The 25,857-nt window shown below is 38.4% G+C and overlaps 1 protein-coding gene across 1 annotated transcript in view; it reads right to left on the bottom strand.

The window, feature by feature from the left end:
- Positions 1 to 3,134: 3,134 nt before the first annotated feature.
- Positions 3,135 to 25,857, bottom strand: part of si:ch211-127i16.2 (probable flavin-containing monoamine oxidase A) — a 77,925-nt gene continuing 55,202 nt past the window's right edge. The window contains exons 10-12 of the mRNA XM_037691813.1: positions 23,074 to 23,160; positions 15,073 to 15,173; positions 3,135 to 3,942 (exon numbers count right to left, since the gene is read on the bottom strand). Of these exons, the coding sequence (XP_037547741.1) occupies positions 3,606 to 3,942; positions 15,073 to 15,173; positions 23,074 to 23,160 (525 nt within the window). The 3' untranslated portion in view covers positions 3,135 to 3,605. The remainder of the gene's footprint in view (positions 3,943 to 15,072; positions 15,174 to 23,073; positions 23,161 to 25,857) is intronic.

The raw sequence follows: 25,857 nt of genomic DNA, 5'->3' as shown, positions 1-25,857 counted from the left end.
TTTGGAAAGATTGCAAAACAAAACTCAGTTCATGTTTCAGAACAATATATATCAATATAATACGAACCTAAGGAAATGGGTTCTAATGTAGCTCTGTAAAATGAGTTGTTTATGATCACAAACACTCATTACGCTGCGCCGCAAAGTATGAATTTTTAAAGTCGGTGCTGCTGCCTGAAGGCAAACATGAACACGAGTACTTTGGCAGTTGTTTACAGAGCCTACAGTAATTACAGCAACATTACTTGGAGACTTTACCGGAGATCTTTCACCGGACACGAAAACACACGCAGCTGGGTGGAGTGTGGGTGCAGAAAATGCTAAACTGTCTCCTTTGTTTCTAACTAATGCAGCATATCTTGCACTCTAAAACTGTCACGGTATGAAAAATTCATAATTGCATTTTCTCCCAATCTGCGGAGCATCAAAGTATCAACGGAACAATCTCACTGGAAGATGAAACCTCAGATCTTTCTCTGTATTTTTAGGACTTGGGGCTATGGTGGCGATGTTATTGTGCTTCCTTCCACAATGAAATGAGCAAAGCTATAAAGTCTAAAAAAATAACTTTTAAACTCAGATTTTATTTAATTTATTGTGGTTTACAGAAATTCAACTGCTTATTTCTAGGAAAGTATTTTTTCCTTTATTCCTTTAGGCGTTATTACGTAAAAAGGGCTAAAACTGCTGTCATATAAAACTTTAAATGCAGCTCAGTTGTTTTGGAGCAGAGTTCTGTGGAAAGGTTACAAACAATCAACATCTTATCTGTTGTAGACAGCTCTTTGAACAGCATCAGTTTAGATAGAGAGTTTATTTTGATGGTTTGACAAGCTAATGGCTAGTCTAAGTTGAGCCAAGGGTGCCACCATTGGCCCAACTTAGACTAGCCATTAGATCGCTGTCTGAGGAGCTCAGAAAGAAGATTACAGATATCAGAGATCATCATTATGCAAAAGTGCTATTTATTAGATTGAGTTTGTTGCAGCTCCTCAGACTGAACAAGTCTTTTGGACAAAAGAAAAAAACATTTCAACAAAGAAGACCCCGTCCAAAGGACTCAACTCAGCCTTGTTAGAGATACAAGACCATCTCCTGGTAGCACCATGTTCCCTTTACCACCGCTATACATGAATACAAACAAAAAGGTACAAATCTAAGATTGTGGTCCTCAAGCTGGAAAAGGGTGGATTGCTCTCTTGGGGTCCAAGGTGAGGTTCTGCCTCAAGTGGAGGAGTTCAAGTATCTTGGGGTTTTGTTCATGAGTGAGGCAAGAATGGAATGTGTGAACGACAGATTGGTGCAGCATCTGCAGTATTGCAGACTCCGTGCCGGTCCATTGTGGTGAAGAGGGAGCTGAGCTGCAAGATAAAGATCCCCATTTACTGGTCAGTCTACGCTCCTACCCTCACCTATGGCAATGAACTCTGGGTAGTGACTGAAATAATGAGATCGTGGATACAGTGGAACGGTTTACTTCGCAAGGCTAGACTCTCCCTTACAGCTAGGGTGAGAAGGTCTTGTCTGGGAGAGACTGAGTAGAACCACTGCTCCTCCATATCAAGAGAAGCCAGTTGAGGTTCAAGTTCAAGAATCTTTACCATCCCCAAGGGGCAATTTGTTTCACAGTCAGTAGGCACCAAAACATCCATACTAGACAAGACATTAAAATAATAGTACAGAAATCATCGTTTGTTGAGAAGCCTGATAGCTACAGGGATGAATGAGCTTTTTTAGTCTGTTCATCCTACATCTGGGCTGCAGATACCTACGTCCAGATGGAAGCAACCTGAACTTACCATGGAGCGGGTGATCAGGATCTGCCAGAATCAGACTGGCCTTGTTCACTGACCTCGCCTTGTGTAGGTCAGGTGGTTCAAGGTGGTTTGGGCATATCTGACTGGGAGGAGACCTCGAGGAAGACCCAGGAGACGTCTCTCGGTTGGCCTGGGAACACCTTGGGGTCCTCCCAGAAGACCTGGAAGAGGTGGCTAAAGAAAGAGATGTCTGAGCCTCCCTGCTCAAGCTGCTGCCCCTGGAACCTGACTTCGGAAAAAGTGGAAGATACTGGATGGATTATGAATAAAAAGCACAACATTCATGGGACTGTTCAACCACCTTAGATGTGAACGCAAGAGGACATGCAACCCCAGGTTGATCAGTTGACAATGTAGATTGCAGAAAAAAGCCAAGGACATCATCCATAACCATTCAAGCTGAACTTTAAGGTCAGTGTAAGTCACTTTCTTATCATCCCATTTGTTATATTTCAATCATGACGGGCTTCATAGAAGAAGCTACACTTTTGACAGATAAACAAAAAAACAAAAAAAAGCTGGGAATTCGCCCAAACACTTTTTAACAAGCTCCATTGTTTCTAATAGAGGTTTCTGAGACATCTGAGACACAAATTGAGCTTTTTGGCTTCAGACACATTGTGCTTTATTGATTATTATGGTCAGAAACAAATGGTGTGCATCTGCAAGCTGTACGCCTCATTTGCAGGTGGCAGCTTTTCTACTGCAGCCTGAATTACTTCCATCAGGAATATCATACTCCTGCAAGAATAATCCCATTTCAGTGCATTTATGGCAATATACTGTAAGTTAATAGAAAATAAGATTTCTGTGAATTTCTATAAAATTTTGAAATGTGGGTTATTTTAAAATGCTAACAATACCTTTCCACAAACCACTTGTAAAGATCTGAACTTTCCCTTTAGGAGAGGCATGTGTAAGACAGACATTACAGCTAATGCATGCAGAAATTTGACTTTTCTACAGGCTCACTTTTAATCTTTGAAACTATAGGTGGATTAAACTGTATGATTTAAAAAATAGCCACCATCATGAGGACTTGCCAGCCTCCCAGATGGTATATTAATCACAAGGATGTCTTGAGTTTGCAATGAGGGAACCTCCTATTGGGGTCAATTTAGTCAACAGTAATTGTTACATTGAGTTAATGCTAAAAACATTTCTCATTGGTTAAAAAGAGCAGTTATCAAATGTGCAAAAACTTCAAACACGTTTAGTTTGTTGGCTACGTTTCAGTTTATTGGCTTGAAATCAAACCACAGAGAAAAAAAGCACTTGATTCAGTGCAAGCCAGTGATAACAGACAAATCGCAGGCCGTGGCGCCGATTGAGGCGCAGACAGCTATGCCATGATTAGTGGGCTTTTTGAGGTCCTCTCTAGAGAAGACATAAGGGCTGTCAAAAATCCTTTCAATCGACTGCACAATCTTGTGATATTGATTAAATCACTTAGTCCAGGGTGTTATCATTGTCATCCTGCTTCATCCGTCTTGCACTCATTCAGATATTTGTTGGTGTTTCGTGGGAGAACAAATGTGCTCGTGGCTCTACTCCAAGCCTTTCATGCAGGTTTTATGGCAATCTGGGAAACAGTGTAAGGCATAAAAGCTCTGTTTTGTCCCTGCAAACCTGTTTAAACAATACATGTCGATTTTGAAGCCCAGGGTTTTCAGGATGAATCATGAATTCAATCACAGTTAAAATTACTGAGAAAAAGAAAAATACACACACTAAGGATTTACTGTATGTGTACAAACTTATGCATTCAAATCTTTTCCATTCAAACTTTTACATGTTTTGCAGTATACTGTGCTTGCTTGCAGAAAAGGTATTTGTCAAGAAAGTTTTGATCTTTATCAGTACATGGGGCCGTTGAGCCAGGAGGAGAACAGCACTCATGGTCAGTGTTGCCATTACCACAGATTTTCTTGTGAACAGACACATGGTTTTGGACGGTGGACTCCTGACGATTTGACCCTGCTGCAGCGCTTCCTGCTCCTCTGTGGTCAGAACCACATGGCAGACTTCAGCCAACACCTCCAGAGCTGCTCGCTGACCCGCTTGAATGGCACCGCTCATGTAGCCGCACCACTGTGTGGCCGTCTCTGTGCCAGCCCAGTGGATCCTGTAGGTCCAGAAAAATCAACCAGTTTAATCAGCACAGTCAATGATTTTATTTATCATGGAGAGATAGCCTGCTAACATATAATAAAGCTCTCTGTAAAGCTAGAACTGTATATTATTCATCTTTAATAGATGAGAATAAAAATGGAGTCTCGTGAGAGTTTTTCCTTTCCAGTGTTGCCTTGCTCAGGATGAGAGTTTGTGATGAAGACTCAAAGCAGTCTGCTCCTCAGATAAATAATGTTATCAACTAACATTTTATGTACATGGATGTTTCTGGTCAGTGCCCTGAGAAGACTTCTGTTGCGACTTGGCACTATATAAATAAACTGAATTGAATTGAATGATGGAATAGTGGCACTCAGGAAATATAATTACACATTTCAGGTCATCTTCTAAACAACTGTTAAAAAATATTTGATCAAATGTGCTGAGTGGGAGCATGAGAAACAAATATAGATAAAACAAAATAAAGAACTAATGAAGATATGCTTAATATAAAAGTGACCCAGCATTTTTTGATTATTTATACAGACAGGCACATCTCAAATGATATAATTTAAAAGATTAATTATTACAGTGAGTAAATGGAAAAAGTGAAACTCGTTACTGTATATAAAGTCATTCCACACAGTGTGATGTGTTTCAAGTATTTGCTTTTGTTCATTTTGATTAATATGGCTTACGACTGATGAAAACTCAACATTATGTTTCTCAGAAAAATCAGAATATTAAAGAGGACCAATAAATGTTGGCCTACTGATGTACACAGTACTTGGTCAGACTCCTTTAGCATGAATTTACTGCATCAATATGGCATGGCATGGGGGCCATTAGCCTGTGGACCTGCTGAGGTGTTATGTAAACTCAGGTTACTTTAACCCAACGTCTGCATTGTTGGGTTCAATGTCTCTCATTGTCCTCTTGACAAAATCCCTTAGATGGGCTTAGGTCAGGTGGAGTTTCTGGTCACTCCATCACACCGATACCATGGCCATTAAAGCAGGTACCGTACTTATGGGCAGGTGCCAAGTCCTGCTGGAAAATGAAATCAGCATAAAGTTTGGTGTGAAACACTAAAATGTTCTGGTAGACGGCTGTGTTAACGTTGTCTTGATAAGACTCGAACCACAAGCAGCTGATGACATAGCTCCCCTAATCATGGCTGTTGAAACTTCACACTGCACCTCATTTAGCTTTGATTCTGTGCCTCACCACTCTTCTGCCACACTTGGGAACCTTCAGTTACAAATGAAATGGAGCATTAACATTCATCTGAAAAGGATGTTGGACCACCGAACAACTGTCCGGTCCTTTTTGTTCTTAGCCAAGGAGAAGGGTTAAATATTGTGCAATGACCTGGTGCATGCTCAATAATCCAGGTAGATGAATCTAGCAAGGTTGAGTCAGGTCCTCTGGATGGATTCTTCTTTCAGCAAAGAAGAATCCATCCAGAGGACCTGACTCAACCTTGTTAGACACATTATGCAATCTTTAAGCGCTTGACATGATTTGGGGAAGACTGTCAGCTACTAGCACACCATATTTTTAGCTTAAAATTAGTAAAAAATACAGTTATTGACATGTTTTTGTTTGACAAGGTTAATAAGTCTTAGTGGCCATCTGGAATCAGCTTAACGCTGCAAACTGTTGATCTACATCCAAACATTACTTTGAGATTTTCATTAATATGCATTCACCTGTTCATGAGATATATTGCTACCAGACAAACAAATGCACACACAGTGGCAATTACAATGTTGCTCATCATTCATGGCAGCAGGAAATAATAAGAAACTAAAAAAATATTGAGATGAGCAGCCAAGATTCGTCTTTTCAGTATAATGTTCAAACAATATCTACAAGGTCTAGGCTTGTTAAAGACCTAAACTGACACAGATAAGTTTAACAAATTTTTACTTAAACATACATTAAAAATAAATAATAATTGAAAGCTAGTTATCTTATCTGTTGTAAGTAGCTCAGTTCAGACAAGAACAACAAGATAATGAGTTCAAACTAAAGTAGAATGGCTGCTATTTTAAAACAACTTCAAAATGCCATTATATAACATTTATTTTGTTGTACATTTTGAATTACACAGATTTTTAAAACAACTTTTTAATGTGAATTTGCAAATTTGCTGTTGAGCTAATCTGGTGCTCAGACTAGCTGTTAGCTTGTCAATCAATCTGAATTCTTTTACCCTGAAAAGTGCTAATTAAAAGTAAGCAACATACAAATGAAGCTACTCTGAATCCATACACTCTCTGCCGAATCACTAAATCCTAATTAACTGCCTCACTAAACCAGACGACTTTTCACATCATCTTGTGACACACATTTCCACTTTACATCCTGTGGACATTTAAGGGGTCTGAATGGGCACATGCATTGAGTGGAGTGGTATAATGGTGTTCTGAATCATTAAACAGATGATACTCTGCAAGATGAATGGGCTGATGAGTAGTATATTCTTCATAAAACCCATTTGTGGTATTTCTTTTGACCCCAGCCAATGGTAAGATAAAGAATGTAAACTTTGCTTTTATAAAGAACGCATTTTGAAAAAGTGTTGATAAAAGAAGACTTTCTTTCAGGTACAATCTTTAACTTAGCACTTCAAAAACTTTGTGTTGGTTATTGGGGTCTGTGTATTGAATCTATATGCTCAACAAATTTGGTTAAGCCAGTTCAGTCCTGTAGGGCTTTTTCACTAGAAAAGCACAATAAATGTGTCTCCGCTCATTCACTTTCCTTCCGCTCCAGTTTTCTATTAATCTAAGAAGACAGGGTTCCGTACTGCTCAGGTTGAATATGAACGTTGGTGTGCATCATGTGCTACATGGTGTCAGCATGAGCCAGACTGATTTGGCACTAACGTAACTTACAAAATATGTTTTTTAAATAGATTAAAAAAAATCCATCTTGTGTTAAATCTAGAAACCTAGCTATAAAGAAACAAACACATTGAGGTCAAAAAGTGTCCAATTCCCAAGAGGTAGGAGACAGCGGCTCTGCAGAAGTAAAGAGGCCGCAGCGAGGCCAGTTTATGATCCGAGTGTCAGAGTGGCTGCAGGCATCCTGCTTGCTTTACGTCGAGTAAATTTTACCATCTGCTCTCATTTGCAAGGGTCTACTTGGAGCTCTCTGCAGACATTGGCATGCAGCTCAAAGCATAGACTGTACACGAGTCAGGAAGGAAAATAAACATGCACATACATGAAGATGCCCAATGCAAAACATTTGTATGGGCCAAACACATACTTACTTCCTGTGCTGTTAATTAACCCACTAAGGTTTTCTTTTACCATACTAACTGTAAAAACTCTTTTTGCTACCAATTATTTTCATTAAAATTCTAATTGTATGGGAACACCTTTCACCTTTGCCATTCTTCCCACCTCCCAGTTGCTCTGACAGAAATGTGTTCCCTTATGAACCAAGTTCATCTCAAGGTTTCTGAGGTTCTGAGTTGTATTTTATATTTCTTACAGTCACCATATTTCTTCTTCCAAAGACCTGAACATTTATGGAACAGCTTTCTCTTAACTGCTGTTAGTCTCTACAAAAAAAAAAAAAAAATGTTACGATTATTTGAAAAGCATCTTGATATTGTGTGGGTACTTTTAATTTTTATATAAGCTCTCCATTGTCGCAAAGCCGTTTATTTTGTATCCGTTTTTTTCAGCTCAGAATGCATGCTGTAGTTATTTGACCTTGGTTGTATCCAGTTTAAGTGTTCCATTTGTGAGATTTTTTTTAATAACATGCAACATGCTATGCGGTTTGTCACAATTTCTCTTGTAAAGTACTTTTAATTAAAAATGCAAGACAAATTTAATTTAGTTGTATAACAAAACCAACAAGTGTAAGTGCTACGTGCCGTCATCACTATGTTCCCATACAATGGCAAAATTGTTTCTCTGCATTTAGCCCATCACACCTGGGATGCACCCAGGTGGAGCGGTGGGCAGCTATGTATGTGTCCGGGGAGCAATTAGGGATAAGGTGTCTTGCTCAGAAACCACGACACGTGGGAATGGCTGGAGAGCGAACCTGGGACTTTCAGGTCCCAAGTCGGCTGCCCTACATCTACCCCATCTCAGAATGCATATTGCCTGCAAGCATTAGATGCCAAAGTTTAAACAAGAGATCTTGCACAATCTATTGGCACTTAAGAGTATGTGGTAGAGACACATTTTCAAATTCAAGTTCAAGTTTCTTTGTCATTCGCATCACACGTGGTACATGAGGTGGAACGAAATTGTGTACTCCAAGTACACTCCTTTAGCACCATTATTAGAGTTTAAGATCTGTAAAAACGACTTAAAATGAGACATTTGTGTGTTTGCTAATGTGCATTAGCTATGGCAGCCATCTTGATTTAGGTTAGATGCACAACTTCTCATTACTTTGAGTGCTTCATTAAAATTAATTGACCAGTTCATATGATATTTTGCTAACAAACAATAATAAACAAACAAACAGATTTTTACATAAGAGGCAGGAAATAATTAGGATAGTCCAAGGACATGTAGTCTAACAATGAAAAATAACTAAAGAAACCCATTTTCTGATTCCAACAAAGTTAAGTCAGATGCTCTGGATGGCTCCTTAACAAAAAAAAAAAAAAAAAAAAAAAAAAAATTTGAAACTGTCCAGAGGACCTGACTTAACTTTGTTGGATTGTCATACCTTGATGATTGAGCATGAATCAGGATCTGTTTCTGGTTGTTTGTTTAGTTTATACTGTTAATGCCATGCCATTGTCCTTTCCCATTACATATGCTGGTGATGACATGCAAGATGAATGGAACACACTAACCAACTGGCCCATGATAGAATGATTCAGTCAGCAGATAGAGATCACGCTATAATCATGTGGGTGACTATTCATCATAATCTCTATTTCAGTTTGATTCAGCCAAAGATTTTTTAAAGTGTTTTACAGAATGAGCTTCAACTCCATTCTAGCTGGTATCACTGAACAACTATAAAGCTTTTTTTTCCTTTCAAAGGTCTTTTTACTGAAGACCAATGTGTTCTACCACCTATAAAAACAAAAGATGAAAAGAAAAAGTCACCACTTTGGAATGCTAGTTCTGCATGCCTCGAAGCAGCAACGTGCCATTTTCAAGTGTGCTTCGGCTACCGTGGTTGTTACAAACCGGATTCCAAAAAAAGTTGGGACACTAAACAAATTGTGAATAAAAACTGAATGCAATGATGTGGAGGTGCCAACATCTAATATTTTATTCAGAATAGAACACAAATCACAGATCAAAAGTTTAAACTGAGAGAATGAATCATTTTAAGGGAAAAATCTGTTATTTCCAAATTTCATGGTGTCAACAAATCCCAAAAAAGTTGGGACAAGTCCATTTTTACCACTGTGTGGCATCCCCCCTTCTTCTTACAACACTCAACAGACGTCTGGGGACAGAAGAGACAGTTTCTCAAGTTTACAAATAGGAATGCTCTCCCATTCAGGTCTAATACAGGCCTCTAACTGTTCAATCGTCTTGGGCCTTCTTTGTCGCACCTTCCTCTTTATGATGCGCCAAATGTTCTCTATAGGTGAAAGATCTGGACTGCAGGCTGGCCATTTCAGTACCCGGATCCTTCTCCTACGTAGCCATGATGTTGTGATTGCTGCAGAATGTGGTCTGGCATTATCGTGTTGAAAAATGCAGGGTCTTCCCTGAAAGAGAGGACGTCTAGATGGGAGCATATGTTGTTCTAGAACCTGAACATAGTTCTCTGCATGAATGGTGCCTTTCCAGACATGCAAGCTGCCCATGCCACAAGCGCTCATGCAACCCCATACCATCAGTGATGCAGGCTTCTGAACGGAGCGTTGATGACAACTTGGGCTATCCTTGTCCTCTCTGGTCCGGATGACATGGCGTCCCAGTGTTCCATAAAGAACTTCAAATCGTGACTCATCTGACCACAGAACAGTCTTCCATTTTGCCACACTCCATTTTAAATGAACCCTGGCCCAGTGCAAACGTCTGAGCTTGTGGAGCTTGTTTAGAAATGGCTTCCTCTTTGCACTGTAGAGTTTCAGCTGGCAATGGCGGATGGCACGGTGGATTGTGTTCACTGACAATGCTTTCTGGAAGTATTCCTGAGCCCATTCTGTTATTTCCTTGACAGTGGCATTCCTGTTTGAGGTGCAGAAACGTTTAAGGGCCCGGAGATCATGAGCATCCAGTAGAGTTTTACGGCCTTGACCCTTACGCACAGCGATTGTTCCAGATTCTCTGAATCTTTTGATGATGTTATGCACGGTTGATGATGATAACTTAAAAGTATTTGCTATTTTATGCTGGGTAACACCATTCTGGTATTGCTGCACTATGTTTCTGCGCAACAATGGTGGAATTGGTGATCCTCTTACCATCTTGTCTTCTGAGAGACACTGACACTCTGAGAAGCTCTTTTTATACCCAATCATGTTGTCAATTGACCTAATTAGTGTTAATTGGTCTTCGAGCTGTTCGTTATATGCTCAATTTCCTTTTTCCAGCAACTTATTGCTACTTGTCCCAACTTTTTTGGGATTTGTTGACACTGTGAAAGTTTGAATCAACATATTTTTCCTTTAAAATGTTACATTTACTCAGATTAAACTTTTGATCTGTCATCTATGCTATATTACGAATAAAATATTGACATTTGCCATCTCCACATCATTGCATTCCGTTTTTATTCACAATTTGTTTAGTGTCCCAACTTTTTTGGAATCCGGTTTGTAGATGTGACTTATAAAGACAATTTTATGCATTCTAAGTTTTTCCTCACCTCTTGAAAACAAACACAAATCAGTTTGTTACCTTGACAGCTGTTTATGATTACCTGTAATTTGTAAAATAACTGAAAACGTTGGGCTGTTGATGTTAGACTTAGGCTGCTTTTTCACTTTTTCAGTCCAGTCCTTGTACTGAACTGAATATGACAGCACATTGAAAAATATTTACTTAGAAAATTAGACAAGCGGAGCACATGAATCCGAAAGACGAAGCTTTCATCAGCGGATAATGTTCAGTACAATAGTTAATACCTAATAACTCTTTGAAAATCACATTGCAGGATTGTGTGTGTGTTATATTTGGTATTTTTACAAGGTTCATTTAAAATGAAGAGAACTAATTGTATCTTTGTGACAGGCTGCTGATATCAAGGAGTCTAAAATCCAATTAAAAAAAGTCTTGGTTCATTTCTTGAATTTAGATGCCTTTTTATGCCTTGATGATTTATAAGTCATTGCCTAACAAAGAAGAAAAGTTGAAATGGTCAAGCACTGGACAGAAGACAAATGAATGGTCCACATCCAAAACAAAACTTTAAAATGCCTTCTAATTGTTTTTTAACTATTGATCAAGACTGATTTGATTGGTTATATAAAGGTTGAGACAATTGGAAGAAAATAAATAACTGACAAGACTTTTTACACCATACTTCATATTTGATTGGACAGATTCACGCTCATGAATACACCAAACCATCACTCATGCTTTTTGGACTCTCTGAACCTCCACCAGCCCTCATCAGTGTCCACCAAACCACAAATCAAGAAAAGGCCTCCCCTCCGCATCTTGCAATGGCCAGCATCCTTAATGATTAATTTATAGTTTCTGAACAGGAAACTGAAGGTCTCAGCAACAAACAGGTTTGATCCAGAATACACATCGTCTACGATGGTGCTGAAGAGTCAGGTGTCAATAAACTGCACACATGCATGCTACGAGAATATAAACAGGGATCAGATGAGTAAAACAACGGAGAAGCCAGGTCTTGTGTGCTGAAGTTGCAGTGAGAACATTCGGAAACATTTTTATTTCCTAATAAGACTAACAAGAGACTTCATCAATAGAGGCTGTAACAGCTTGATGCCTGACTGAAATGCCAACAAGCTTGGTGATAACAGGATCTGTCTGTGATGAAAGGTGGACTACATTTTAAAATCTTAATAAGTCTCCTGGTATGTTTGCCAAAGCAGACTGTCAATCAAGTGCAGGATCATACACTGCATGTGCATAAATATACATTAGCTTAAGGGTACTTTAACTGTTGAGTAAATCTATACTAAAGTCAAATAAAGCAAGAAGAGATGTAAATAAAATATACAAATTTAAGAGCGAATGAGTTTATATATTTTAACTTTTTACAGACTACTTGTTTACCTTTATAAATCTTTACCACGTTTTTGCCTTTGCAAACGAATCAGCACACATTTAAATACGAGTATTCCCCAATTTGCAGATGAACTAATTCCAAAAGCTCTGTCCCGTCCTCCAGTGTATCACATTGTCCTTCACCAAGCTACTGAAGGTTCCCATGACCCCTTAATAAATCTATTACATCAACTCCCATCTTTTTTTTCCCACAGAAACACATGCATTATGTTTTTGCCAGAGATTCAGTATGTTGCATTACTAGTTACCGAGCTTGCTACAGACATCTGCACACAACGCTAACTTCTTACTTTTGTTAAGGAAGATTGAGAATAATACAAAAAGTAAAACAGTGGAATAAACCAACCTAGATATTGTAAAAATTGTTCTAACATGAAAATATTTTAATTGTTAAAATATTTGCATTTGAAAGTTCCCTTGAAGCACAACAAGTTCCTAAACGTGTCTAAGCTTTTTAATTTTTTTTATATTTATACAATGGAATAGTTCTACAAAATAGTTTTTTGTGTTTCAACCTTGAAGCCACACTAAAACAGTATTAGAAGCACAAAACAAATATTTTTGAAAACTAGTTTCATAGATAATAAAAAAAGGGAACCACCATTCTTGCATGTTTGTGTAGATATAGTATTTTTTTCCTAAATAGAGATAGTTTTGGAAAAATTGTCCTCTAATGTGGACATGATTTTACATTAAATGGTTAGATAGTCCTACCACTTGCCCACTCAGTAATAAAGCAGTAATTACAGGTCAAACCCGAAAAAAAAAGAAGACATTTTTAATTACACTTTGACTGCTTATATAGTTATTAACAGTCGGCGGATGCGTGCGGCTGAGTAAAGGGGGCAGAAGATCGGAGCTGAGGGGGTGTTTGTCCTTTCATGGTCATCAAAGTGCATTAAATCCCTGCTTCTGCCCACATTCTGCATTATTCAGACATGGACCCTGCTCTGACATGTCGGATATCTTGTGATCTCACCTGTTTGGGTCGTCGGACGCACGCATCCGCTGAGTGCAGCGACTGAATGAACATCCATTTGGGCTTTGATGGATCGCTGCCTGACAGTAGTTCCAGCTGAAGCTTAACTGAACTTTTTACCTCTTTCAAGGCTGGTCAGCACGCAGTCAAATGGCCACGTGTGGCTGGTGGATGTATAGCAAACCATGTTGCCATATAATTGGATCATCAACCGCGCACAACCGCTGACACAATCAAAAGCCCGACACCGACCTGGCCTACACATTTTTATGGACTGGCCCAGCCCTAATCTGGGTTGAGTGGGGCCGGACTCCGGGTTAGAAATGACAGCTCTAAAACAAGCCATGATTAAGTTCATTTTAGCTAATTAGGAGTTTATGCTAAAGGTTAAATTAAAATTCATACCTTTTAGTTATAGCCTCAAATCCCTATATGTATCTTAATATTAGCTTAACCATTCCAATTGGCACAGGAACAAACTTCACTGCAGGCTCCGATACAAAAAAACACAACATTTACAAGTTCTGAGGAATCTTTGATATTCTTAGCAGATTTAATGGCACAGACTGCTGTTCTAAACCCACAGATATACTGCTCACTCTAAGATAAAAGTATTGAAAAGCTGTTCCCCGATTGGTAAATTCAATGCAGTTTATTTTATATTGCCAAGTCACAGCTGAAGTCATCTCAGTTTTTTAACTTTAGAACTGCAGGCCAAATTAATGCCCCCCAGAGTTGGTGAAACACTGCAAAATGTATTCCTAAGATGCTCAGGTCCAAAAACAAAACCTCAGTCTTGTCCGAGTTTAAAAGTAGAACATTTAGGGTCATCCAGGTTTTTATGTCTTTAAGACATGCCTGTAGTCTAAAAAAAACTATTAGATTCATTGGGTTTCATGGACAAATATAACCGAGTATCATCAGCATAACAATGAAAATGTATCCCATGCTGTTTATACCCTAACCCAATCCTAACCCTAATAACTTTACCTAATGGAAGCATATATAAAGTAAAGAGTCAGGTCAAGTGGTTATGATGACCACTTGCCTAACAAATGTAAAACAATGAAAAACAACAAAAGTATCTATTGTGTACTGATAATCTCCAAATACAAGGTCATAATGAACAAAGGATTGGCTAGCTTCTGCTTCACTCTTTCATCCCATACTCTGACCAGTTACGCTTATTATGCGTAAAAAACATTACAGTAATCTGTAGTTCGATATAAAAAAAAACAAATATAAAATCAAAATGCTAACATGGTATGTTATGAAATGAAAAACAATTTGATCAAAGTACCTGCAGCATCCCTTTTACCGTCTTTGTTTCTTGTGCTTTGCGTGTGTCAAGGTCATAGCATGCCCTTGGAAATCCATTACCGATATGGGGGAAGGAATGAAGAAAAGGGCTGGCATTCCCTTGCTGCTGTTCGAGTCACGTCATGTAATGAGCTTCCCCCCTGCTCCCCATGGATTCGATGTCATTATGGAAATGCAATTCCTGAATCCTTGTGCATCATTGTACAGGCTATTAGAAATGGATTGTAGGACATTTTCTTAAGAGAATGCACCTCCTGATGACCTCTTGCCATTTCTTTTAGTACCAGACTAATAGATTTATACATTAAAGGCACCTTCATGACTTATCCCAATGATTTGTAGGAAGTGGGTGAAAGTGAGTAATATCCTGGTGGAAGGGAGAAGTATAAACATTGTTTCTGCAATATAAAAATAGAATCCACATCTAGTAAATAGTCAGTACCTCTCAGCCAGTTGTCGGGAGAAGAATGAGGGTGCTCATTAAACACTAAAGTCCTAAATTTAGTTTCTAAAAAAGACTCACTTGAAAGATTTAGAACCGTGACAAAGGTTAACAAGACTGTATAATTTACATGGTGAGAATGCAAAGGATGGGGGAATAAGTTTTTGTCATCAGCGGAGTAATTACCTGCCACATGGCTTCCTCAGGCTGGGGTGGTAATACGTTAGCATCCCTGGTGCCATGACATTGACAGGGCAGCCACCACTATAATCCTCCTTCGCCCAGTCCTTGAAAGCAAAAACAAAATGGCAATTAATCATGGAGTAATACAGATATTACTGTGAATTCTAAAGTAATGGGTTCAGCCTCGGCCAAAATGGAGACAGCTGCCCCTGTGCCACCACGACATCCCATCCGTTCAAGCAAAACATCCCCGTTAAGCAGCCTTACTAGTTCCAATTCATTTTTCATTTCTACCCTGGAGAGACTTTTGACATAAAACTGGCAGCTCTCTGACTGAACAGCTGAAAAAAAAATACAACAAAAGACATTTAAAGATAAGAGAACGTAGCGGTAAAACTAAAGACGTTAGAGTAGATCAAAACAGTTAAATAATGAAAATAAGTTACGTTCAATCAGAGTAATTTTTGTAACCCTAACCCTAACCCTAATCCAATCAAAGGCCTAGATTTTCCATGAAGGAATGCATATCACTGGTTTTCATGCAGGAGTTTATCTTATTTTGAAAAATAATCGTGGCATTCTTGCTGTTCTGGTCAAATCTACTAAATAAATTCATGTGCAATCCCATTCCAAGTTGCAAGATTTGTGGGGGGGGGATGACTCTCAGCTACTACATCAAATTTCGACAATATTTGCAAATTTAACCAAGGTCAGGTGGCAGTGGCGGCCATCTTGAATTGGCTCGAGTCCAAAGTTGATCAGTTATAGTGGGACATCTAATTATTCATTCCTGAAAGTTTATTAAAATGCAGGTATTAAATCATGATATATTTTGCTAACAAACAGGGGGAGTAGTGGCGCAGAGGTTAGAGAATATGGGCCTGTGATCAGAAGGTCGCCGTTTAACTCCCCGGACCGACAACATTAAGTTAGTTCGCTGCGGTGACCACTGAAGAAGGGAGCAGCCGAAAGAAGAAAAACATATACTATATATATATATATATATATATATATATATATATATATATAGTTAACAGACAGACATAGCTGGCTCCAATAGTTAATGGCAAAGTTTTAAAACTAATCTTGCCCAATCTTTTAGTGCTCCGAACGTGTTAGAGATGACTTTGAGCTACCACCACACCAAATCATTATATCATACCATGATGAGATTAGGTATAATTACATCATTGATTCTTCATGTCTTAATATAAACTACAAACAGCCATGTAAACCAGGTTTCAGTGACACTTTCACATCAAAACTCACTGAGTCAAAAGTTAAACTAACCTGCAAAGCACTCCAATGACAAATAGATATCTTCTTTTTTTAAGTTGTGCTGTTTCAACTTCTAGGACTGAACAGGAAGAGAGTGAGGAATGAAAATAGAAAAGGATGTGAGCGTTTGCATGAGAGGCAGATAAATTAGAGGGTTAGAGCTGAGGAATGAGAAATCCAAGACAGAAGAAATGAGTGAGGGGGAAGACGGGTCTAAATCAGGCGGAGATAAAGAGACGGATGAAGCCAAGGGAACAGATGGCCCTTCTGCAGGATGTTGTGCCGTATCTTCATTTGACGGCTTTATTAACTCCTGCACATCAGCAAACTGAGGTAAAACGCAAAAATGTTATATTGTTTTTAATATTTTGGTGATGAAAAACAAAGTCAGAAATGTGCATTTGCTTTATTCATGGGTATGATCAAACAATACGTTAAATCCAGCTGTTTGCCCATTTCTGTTTTAAATAATGGTATACAGAAAATGCAGTGGTGATGCAACAGTGCAGCCTTATTTATAATGTTCCTTACAGCATTACAAGGCAAACCTTTCAACCAATTCCTCCAATTGTTGACTTCGGCTTGATCTATGAGGACTCCAGCTGTTGATGTAGAGCGCAGTGGGTAAGACATTTGAAGCACTCTGCTGCACAACTTAAACACTCTGTGCTGTCCTCAAAGTAAAGAGTCAGCACAGCTTTTTCTGAGCATACGTATATCAAAGTAAAGAAAATAATGAAAAACTGCAAAAGTATTTTTGTTAATTTGTTGCCAAGCCCACCTAGCAATAAAAATATATCTTGGGTCAATAAAGACATTAACATGAGCTTAATTAAATTTTAAAAAAACTCAACAATTTTGATCAACAACGTTTTGTTAACTCTCAAGCTACGTTTCAAAATCTAAAGCCATCTGTTAACACTCGGAGTGATAAGCCGTTTTTGTGTTCCCTAAGATAAATTACTGTGGCAGCCATCTTGAACGGAGTTGACTCCAAACGGCAATCAGTTATAGATGCACATCCAATAATTTTCATTATCACAAAGAGTTTTACCGTTACCGTATTTTCCATTGTATAAGCCACTACATTTTTCCACACAGTTTGAACAAAGCAGCGTGTACAATGCTGCGGCTAATTTATGGATTTTTCTCCCTTTTATTTATGAATTTTGACGTAGTTTGACATATGTTCAGCAGATACAAGTGGTAGGATTCTTTTTTTTTTTTTTTTACGAGCTAACAAGCTTCATGCCGCCAAAACAGTTGGCCTCATCACACCCGGGCGCTCACATAGCTGCCCAATCCACATCTTTCTTGGGGGCTGGGTCCTTGTGACTCAGTGAGACTACCTGCATACATAAAGGTAAAAAATTAAATCTGACCAATAAAATTACTGAACAGGTCACAGTGCGGAAGGAAGTAAACTAAGTTTCCCCCACTCCCCGTTCTCCCCTCCCCATTGTGCTTTTGGGGGCACAACGAAGTATTTGCAGCCACTCAAAATAAATGTGAATCGTGCATTAACGTGGCACTCCGAGCTTGATGGGAGCATTGGATGACTGGCGGCAGGAAATGGTTTATCAAAACTGGCCGCAGGCGAAGAGCAACTTTTGCTCAAGTCTGCCAGTGGAGCCCGACAATGGAGCAGGGTCAAAAAATACTTTATCACCAACGAGTTTTGAAAGGAGCCGCGTGATGAAGAGGACAGCACAATCTCAAAAGGGTGCAGTGCACAGGAGGAAGATTAGGATAGTGACCAATGATTTCCTGACAGGATACTGTAACTTTTTTTGTTTTTTTACCAGCCGTGTTACAGGTACTGTTCAGAAAACATTTACTGTACGTAATTGTGAACAGGTACATATATAATTATAAGTTTTAAAAATCTTTCTGTATAAATATCTCATATTACAATGTGGACACCCACGGCTTATAGACAATTATGGCCTATTTATGTACAAATATTATTATTATTTTATTATTTAGTGGTTGCAGCTTAAATTCGGTTGCGCTCAATAGTCTGGAAATTACGGTATACAATTGTTGGTGTATGTTAGGACTGCAGTTGCATTGCTTTGAGTGAGTATGTGAATCTAATGTAAGTAAATTAAATTCCAGGTAATCAGCCATGATGGGACGAGAAAAAAGTGGAGCTGAACAGAGATTGGCTGCATAAAGACGAGCTGCGGAAGTGACGGCGTCGGCTTCCATTCATTTTGCGCATCCCAACCAGCCACACCTGACCCATTGTGCCACGTCAGCCACTAGTTTGTTTGTAAACAATTTATTTGAGGAGTTCGTTACGGTGGCCCTGAGGTGTAAATGAACAACATTTGAAAAAACAGAATTATATATTTAAAAAACAACAAAAATACAACAACATTAGATAAAATGGAATTACATTAAGCCAAAAGCGGTAGTGACCAAAGCGGAAGTGGCCAAAGCGGAAGTGGCCAAAGCGGAAGTGGCCAAAGCGGAAGTGGCCAAAGCGGAAGTGGCCGGAATCACATTTTAACAATGGAATTACATTTGAAAAAATAAATAAATAAATAAACTACAACAACGGAATTACATTAAGCCAAAGCGGAAGTGGCCAAAGCGGAAGTGGCCAGATCGGAAGTGGCCGGAATCACATTTTTTAAATGGACTTACATTTGAAAAAAACGGAATCACATTAGGCCAAACTGGAAGTGGTGTTTGTTTTTTGTTTTTTTGTATTTTTTATTTGATTTTATTAACATCATAAAACAGAACAATAGAACAATGTACAGTACACACACAGCTGAGGTATAGTTAGCAGGCTAGCCTTTAGCCTACAAAAATGTAGAGTTATGTTTTGTTCAAGCTTAAAGAAGAAGATACGACGCTGAAAAAACTCGACAGGATCTTCAAGGTAATTATTTTTTCTAATGTAATTCGGTTTTTTCAAATGTGATTCCAACTACTGCTTCGGCCACTTCCACTTTGGCTCAATGTAATTGTTTTTTTCTAATTAATTACGTTTTTTATTTTTCTCCAAATGTTATTTTTGTTGCGTTTTTTGAAACGTAATTCTGTTTAGTCAAATGTTCATTTACACCTCAAGCCACCGTAGTTTGTAGAAGTGAGCAACCCTTTATTTTAAGATATTTCTCCTGTTTTTGCAAGAAGGTAAGGAAATTGTGTTTTATTATTGTGCATAGGTAAGAGAATTAATCAAATACTATTTGTTTGTTATTTTGGCCTGGGCTCACCCTGATGCTTGTAAGACTTTTATAATATGCTCAGCTAATGTAAATGAATCACACTAAGACAAACAAACAAACACACACAGGTAAAAACATTCTCGCCTGCCTTACAATGGTGGGTGATAAACATCCCCACAGAGAGGCCAATCATGTTACCATAAACGGTTACCACCATTATAAAACAGTTAACCTTGAAGAAACACTGCACTTATTAAATATTTAATAGCTCATTGTAAACTCGCTGACACGAACCTGTAATTTTCCTCTCTAATAGAAAAGCAGAGGAATGAACATTCTTCTCGTCATGTACCGGCTCAAGTAATACACAGACAGGAAATTAAAATGATCTGCTGAACTCTCATTTGTATGTTTTATTGCTAGCGACACGTGAATAACAGTGATTAAAAAAAGATGCCAAAGAAATCTGATAACAATTTGGCTCCAATAAAATCCAGGCAAATCTTTGTGTCAGCAGCGCAGATTGAATTTATCATCTTTTCTTCACTCAAAGTAATTGTTCTTTAAAGTGATGTTCCCCTTGAGTCTCTTTGTCAGCAAAGTGAAACCATAATACCTCCCTAAACGCTACAGCCTCTGGTTGGCTTCAGGCGGTCTTCCATTGGATCTTCCCTCTCAGAAACGGTGTATGAAAGTAGTGGAGGACCAAAAATCATGCATCTGCATGAGTAATGGACCGTTTCACATTCTATTGCTGCTTGCATCCATCATGTAAAGGAGCTAAATGTTTTTTTTTTTTTTTTTTTGTGACAGGTTTAAAGAAAATAAAGATTTCCCCGGCTTGGGCCCCCCCCCCCCCCCCCCAGTAGAGTAGTATTACTGGTTGGTTTGTGTGTGTGCATAGCACCTCCCATTTCCCTGCTTACCTTCCATTTACACATTATAAAGCATTTCATATCAGACCGGTGAGCTTTCCGATTCAGAAACGATGAAATGCACTAAACTAAAACATAAAAATTAAGGTTTATTTCGGGTGAGGGAGAAGAAAGCTGGGTAGATTGTGGTTGGCATGGTGGCGCAGTTGGTAGAGCAGCTGCCTCTTAGCGAGAATGTCGCAAGATCGAATCCCATCCGGGGGCCTTTCTGGGTGGAGTTTGCATGTTCTCTCCGTGCATGCGTGGGTTTTCTCCGGGTGCTCCGGTTTCCTCCCACAGACCAAAAACATGCATGTTAGGCTGATTGGTGACTCTAAATTGTCCCTAGGTGTGAGTGAGAGTGAACTGTCTTCAGCACGGTTCGACTCGGCTCAGTACGGCTCCAAGCCTTTTTCCATTAGCAACTTTTCACGGAACCGGACCTTTTCTCAGGACCCATTTCTCTGGGGTACCAAGCGTGCCGAGCCGGCACCAAAACGTGACGTCAGAACACTGTCGGTCACTGATTGGTCAGGGGCGGAGTCACTGGATCTTTGAGAAATTTTTCAAAAAACACCCAATCCGCCATTTGCAATTACTCGAGCTCGGAGCAGCGGCTGGACCTATTTTGAAGATTTTAAAAACAATAATGACAACACCGTGGTCTAATGCTGAAGTCCAGGTGGGGGTTTTTTTTGTGTTTGGTGACCGACGATAAAATTCAGAGCGAGCGGAGTCACCTCGGAGCATCATACAGCCGACTCTGACTCTATACATGCTCGGACTCTGACTCGAAGCTGCCGACTCGTTGAAGCCGGGGTCCGGGCCCCGGCCTCGCGGACTCCGAACCGCGGCAAACTAACGGACCGGGACAGGTCTGGGACGGAGGGTGGAAACGATTTTTTAAAACATTATGAATAAAAAATAATGTATTTTTTTAATCGGTGAAGATTAAAAACAAATAAATGGTGCGCCTTTATCATGACATGCTGTTTTCACTTTAATAACTTTATTAAATAATCTGTTCATTAAAGTTAACTCAGCCAAAGTTAACATTAGCTAAAAGACAAAGAAAAAAAACTAAATGGTAGCTAAAAGAAGAAATAATATGAATGCTGGCTCACCATTTAAACTTGTTTTAGCAGGTAAAGAAAGTTCAGCATTTTATTGATATGACTAAAAACTACGTGAAATAAAACATCATTATTACTATTATGTGTCAGCTTGAATTGTATTAAACTTTTTGTTTGTATTGCTCCATGTGGTAATGGACACCAAGAAAATAAAGCAAAAAAAAAAAAAAATAATAAAATGACCTAGTTTTTCCTATTTATGTATATATATTCATTAATTATATAACATGAACGTGAAAATAAACTGATGCGTAGACATAAATGTGCGCAGTGCAATAATATCAGTGGAACAGTCATTGATAGGTTTAATTATGGGAAATAGAAATTAACTTCTTTTTACAGCTTTGGACAAATACAATTCAAACTATTTAATGCATTTATTAACAAATATATAAAGATGAAAATATATAATAAAATTGTGCAAGCATGTAAATTCCTACAGGCATTGACAGAAAAGTGATCAAATTAAAACGTTGGCGTCTTTCACAAAAACTGTTTTATGGCCATAATAAAGGATAAAGGAAAAATAAAGGATTAATAAAGTATTTTTGAATTGAATTGAATTGAATTAATGATGAGCTCCTCTTTAAGATGAGATCTTTGAACCAAAGGAGGTCTGGAGTGTAACTCTGCAGGGTTGGAGCGAAGTGCTTGGAGCGCAACATCTCAATGTTTGGTTGACACCACGACATTCTACGTATCGTGACCGGCTAGTCAAACGCCATCTGTTGTCGTCATGTCCTCTAGCCATGAAGCCGCCTTATCCTTCATTTATTGATCCATGTTATTACCTCGCTTGTCGCTAAGAGATATGACAGCGACAAACTGACCCCTCGTTCCTAGATCCTTTCATAAATCAGAAGGCGAGGAGAAAGCGTCTCATGCCCAGAATTAGTAATATAGTAATATTTTAGTATAATGGTAATATTTTAGATCGCCTATGGTGCTCTAACAGATGCTGCTCAAGTCATAGGCACTAATGCACCCCCATACCATCATAGAGGCAGGCTTTTGAACAGTGTGCTACAAAACCAGCCGGATGGCCCCTCTCTTGTTTAGTACAGACAACACGATGTCTGTGGTTTCCAAAAAAAATGTCAAACCTCTGCCCATCTTTACCCCAAAGATACGGCTTCAAATGTTTTTTTAAACCCAGTCCGTATACTGGCCTGTTGCCAATTAACCCAATTTGTTTGTTTTTTTAATGATCCTCCAGTTGTTTCTTTTTCGTACCACTTACTTTTGCAGTCTTGTTGCTCCAGGAACAGCTTTTTGAGATGCGTTATTGCTAGTAAATGTAAACTTCTATATTTCCCCTAAAATTTGAGCGACTTCTTAGTTTAAACACCGGATATGTTTAATACGTTCCACTGTGAATAAAATATGAGTTTAAGAAGAAAAACAACTAAATATCAACTAGAACCTTTTTGTAAGCTTAAGTTTGACTTTAGAACAAAGCATACTTGATTTATTTTTCACAGGGGTTGTACTTACTTTCTCCTCGTAGTGGATGAATGATGCAGCCTCAGGACCAAGATATTTAACCAGACTGGAAATCACAGCCTCTCTTCTTTCTCCAGCCTGCAAACAACAAGAGACCAGTCCCACATTGGTACTCCCTCTTATCGTTTCAAACCTAAGCATCAAACTGCTGAAATAGTAATAAATGCCAGTGCTTTTCCTGCACTCAAAAGGCTCTTTGTTCAGAAAATACTAGAGTAAACACCAAGTACTCTCAAAATAGGCAAGTAGGCAGTAAAACATTAGTTTCCTTTTTTTTTTTTTAACTTTGCTATCATAACTAGCTAGCTTGTGTTCCTAAAACAAGATGTGTCCGTTGCTTTGTGATGCACAGATTTTGATAAAAACAAAGACAGTGGATTAACATCTGGATTCAGTTCCTGATGGGAGATTAAGGCACAGCATGCAGGTTTCATTGTAGTACAGTAAACTGGCAGATTCACGGAACACAGTGTGCACGTAATTTGCCGTCCAACATGGCTTAAGTACTGTATTTACACGTTTTTCACAAAGTGTCTCACTAACTTGCTTAAAAACTAAGACTTAAATAACCTTTATGAAGCGAAGATGAATTAAAGCGTTGTTGTTGTAAATGGAACTAGAGAAATTGCATTTCCTGCGAAAATGCAGTGAATGCTTATTGCAGAAAAACTTGCTGAAAACAGCTGAAATTAACTTAAAAAAACATGCTGAGATGTAGCTGAAATGAAAGAGCAAGCTTAAATGAGCAGAAGAAAGCAGAAAGAACACACATTTGCTGAATTAGGTTTAAATAAGCAGAAATTAGTACAAAAATTAGGAAATCAGCTAAAAATTATTTAATTTTTTTTATTTAAAAACATCTAAAAAGTAGCTGAAAAGGCAGAAATAATCTTTACCTACGAGAAGGAGTGGAAATAGCTTAAATGAGCTAAAAAATGTGGAATTAGCTGAAAAAGCAAAAATGTGCATAAAATAGCTAAATAGCAGCTGAAATAGCAGAAAAAGCTGAAATGAGTATAAACTGAAATTCACAGAAAAAGTTAGAAGAAGCACAAAAATGTTGCAGTTAGCAGAAAGAATGTGAAAGGAGCACAAAACAGCTGAAAAAACAGCTGATATTAGCTAAAAAGAGGATTAAATTTGCACAAGGAAGCTGAAAGCAGAACAAAATGTGAAAGGAGCAATAAAAGGTTGTAGACAGATCTAAAGATTTGAAAGATGTAAAATGAGCTAAATTAATTTTCTATGTGAAAAAAGTGTCAGAAAAGGCTAAATATTTCTTAAAACTAAAATTGCACCAATACCAAAAGTCATAGCAGGATTGTCTTGTAAGAGCTGAACGTTTTGATTTATGATGTTTTGAAATAGAGTGAAAACTGGGACAAGAAATGCGCCGAAAAATGTATGGAAGAAAAATGGATCACAATAGTGTGAATGCTTCATAAACAGTCACACTATCACGTTAAACTTCCCTTCAGCTTTTAGAACCAAATTGCCATTGTCGTTTTTTTATTTTTTTGTTAGCCTATTTTCATCAACCTGAGGTCATTTTCTTACATTTGAACTAAAATACGTAAATGTACTGAAAAAATAGTCGACTTTGTACTGACATGTTTTTTTTTTTAGCAGGATTGGTAAGAGATCCGTAAGAGAATATTTTAAAGCCAAACCAACATTTAGTACGATGCCTTTATGGCTTTATAGCATCAGTATTAGAAAGCACATTTAAAATTTTTAAGCCAATGCTTTTTTTTGTGTTATGGACCAGTTTTATACAAAACAATGAAATAGCAGAAAAAGAAGTGATGCATGGTCCTAGACAGGTGCATGGTTGAGGATCCCTGTTTAAGGGATACACACTGAATGCATTGCTAGTTGCCCATTTTTCTCTCAGTAACAGACAAAACTAATTATGGAAGAAGAGGCAGTCAGTGACAAAAGACCAATCCTTCTTGAGGTCATTTAATCTTTTATGTTTACTTGTAATATTCTAAAAAAAAGGCAGTGGATTCAACCTGCAGTGCAAATAACAAGGACTTTCCTTGCGATTGTTCTTTGGTGGCGTTATCAGATCTGGGGAAAAACACACCGACTGCCCTCCTTTCAAAGAGTAGGTCAGATGAATATTAAATAATCACTGTCATTAGAATGAGGAGCACAGCCTCACTTTGGTTTGTAAAACTCCAATCCTATTACGGCTAAATCCACAGCAGAGCCTCGTCCTGTCAAAACAAGGCTGCTCCGCTGTCGCATCCAACTGTCTGCAGCCGTGGATGAGTCGAGAGCTGGAAACTGGAAACGATCTTTTTATAACATAGTAAGACAGAGTACATGTGTGAATGAGAGGGAAGCAGGTGAAACAGTGAAGCTACTAGGAGCAGAGGTCACAAAGGTGCAGGACTTCAAGTACTTTGGTCCACTGTCCAGGAAAATGGGGAATGGTATAGAGGTGAAAAAGAGAGTCCAGGCAGGATGGAGTGGATGAAGAAAAGTTTCAGGAGTGATTTGTGACAAAAGAGTGTCAGCAAAGGTCAAAGAAAACATTAACAAGACAGTGGTGAGACCAGCTATGTTGTATGGTCTGGAGACAGAGACATGGACAAAAAGACAGGAGACAGAACTGGAAGTGGCAGAAATGATGTTGAGGTTCTCAGTATGGATAAGATTAGGAATGAGATCATCAGAGGTGCAGCACAGGTTGAACAACTGGGAGATAAATACATATAATAAATATATATATATATATATATATATATATATATATATATATATATA

This window comes from Nematolebias whitei, chromosome 18 (genome assembly GCF_014905685.2).
Source record: "Nematolebias whitei isolate Nwh7 chromosome 18, NemWhi1, whole genome shotgun sequence".
NCBI lineage: Eukaryota > Metazoa > Chordata > Actinopteri > Cyprinodontiformes > Rivulidae > Nematolebias > Nematolebias whitei.
Note: the sequence above shows the minus strand (reverse complement) of the source record. Positions and strands in the feature narration are given on the sequence as shown.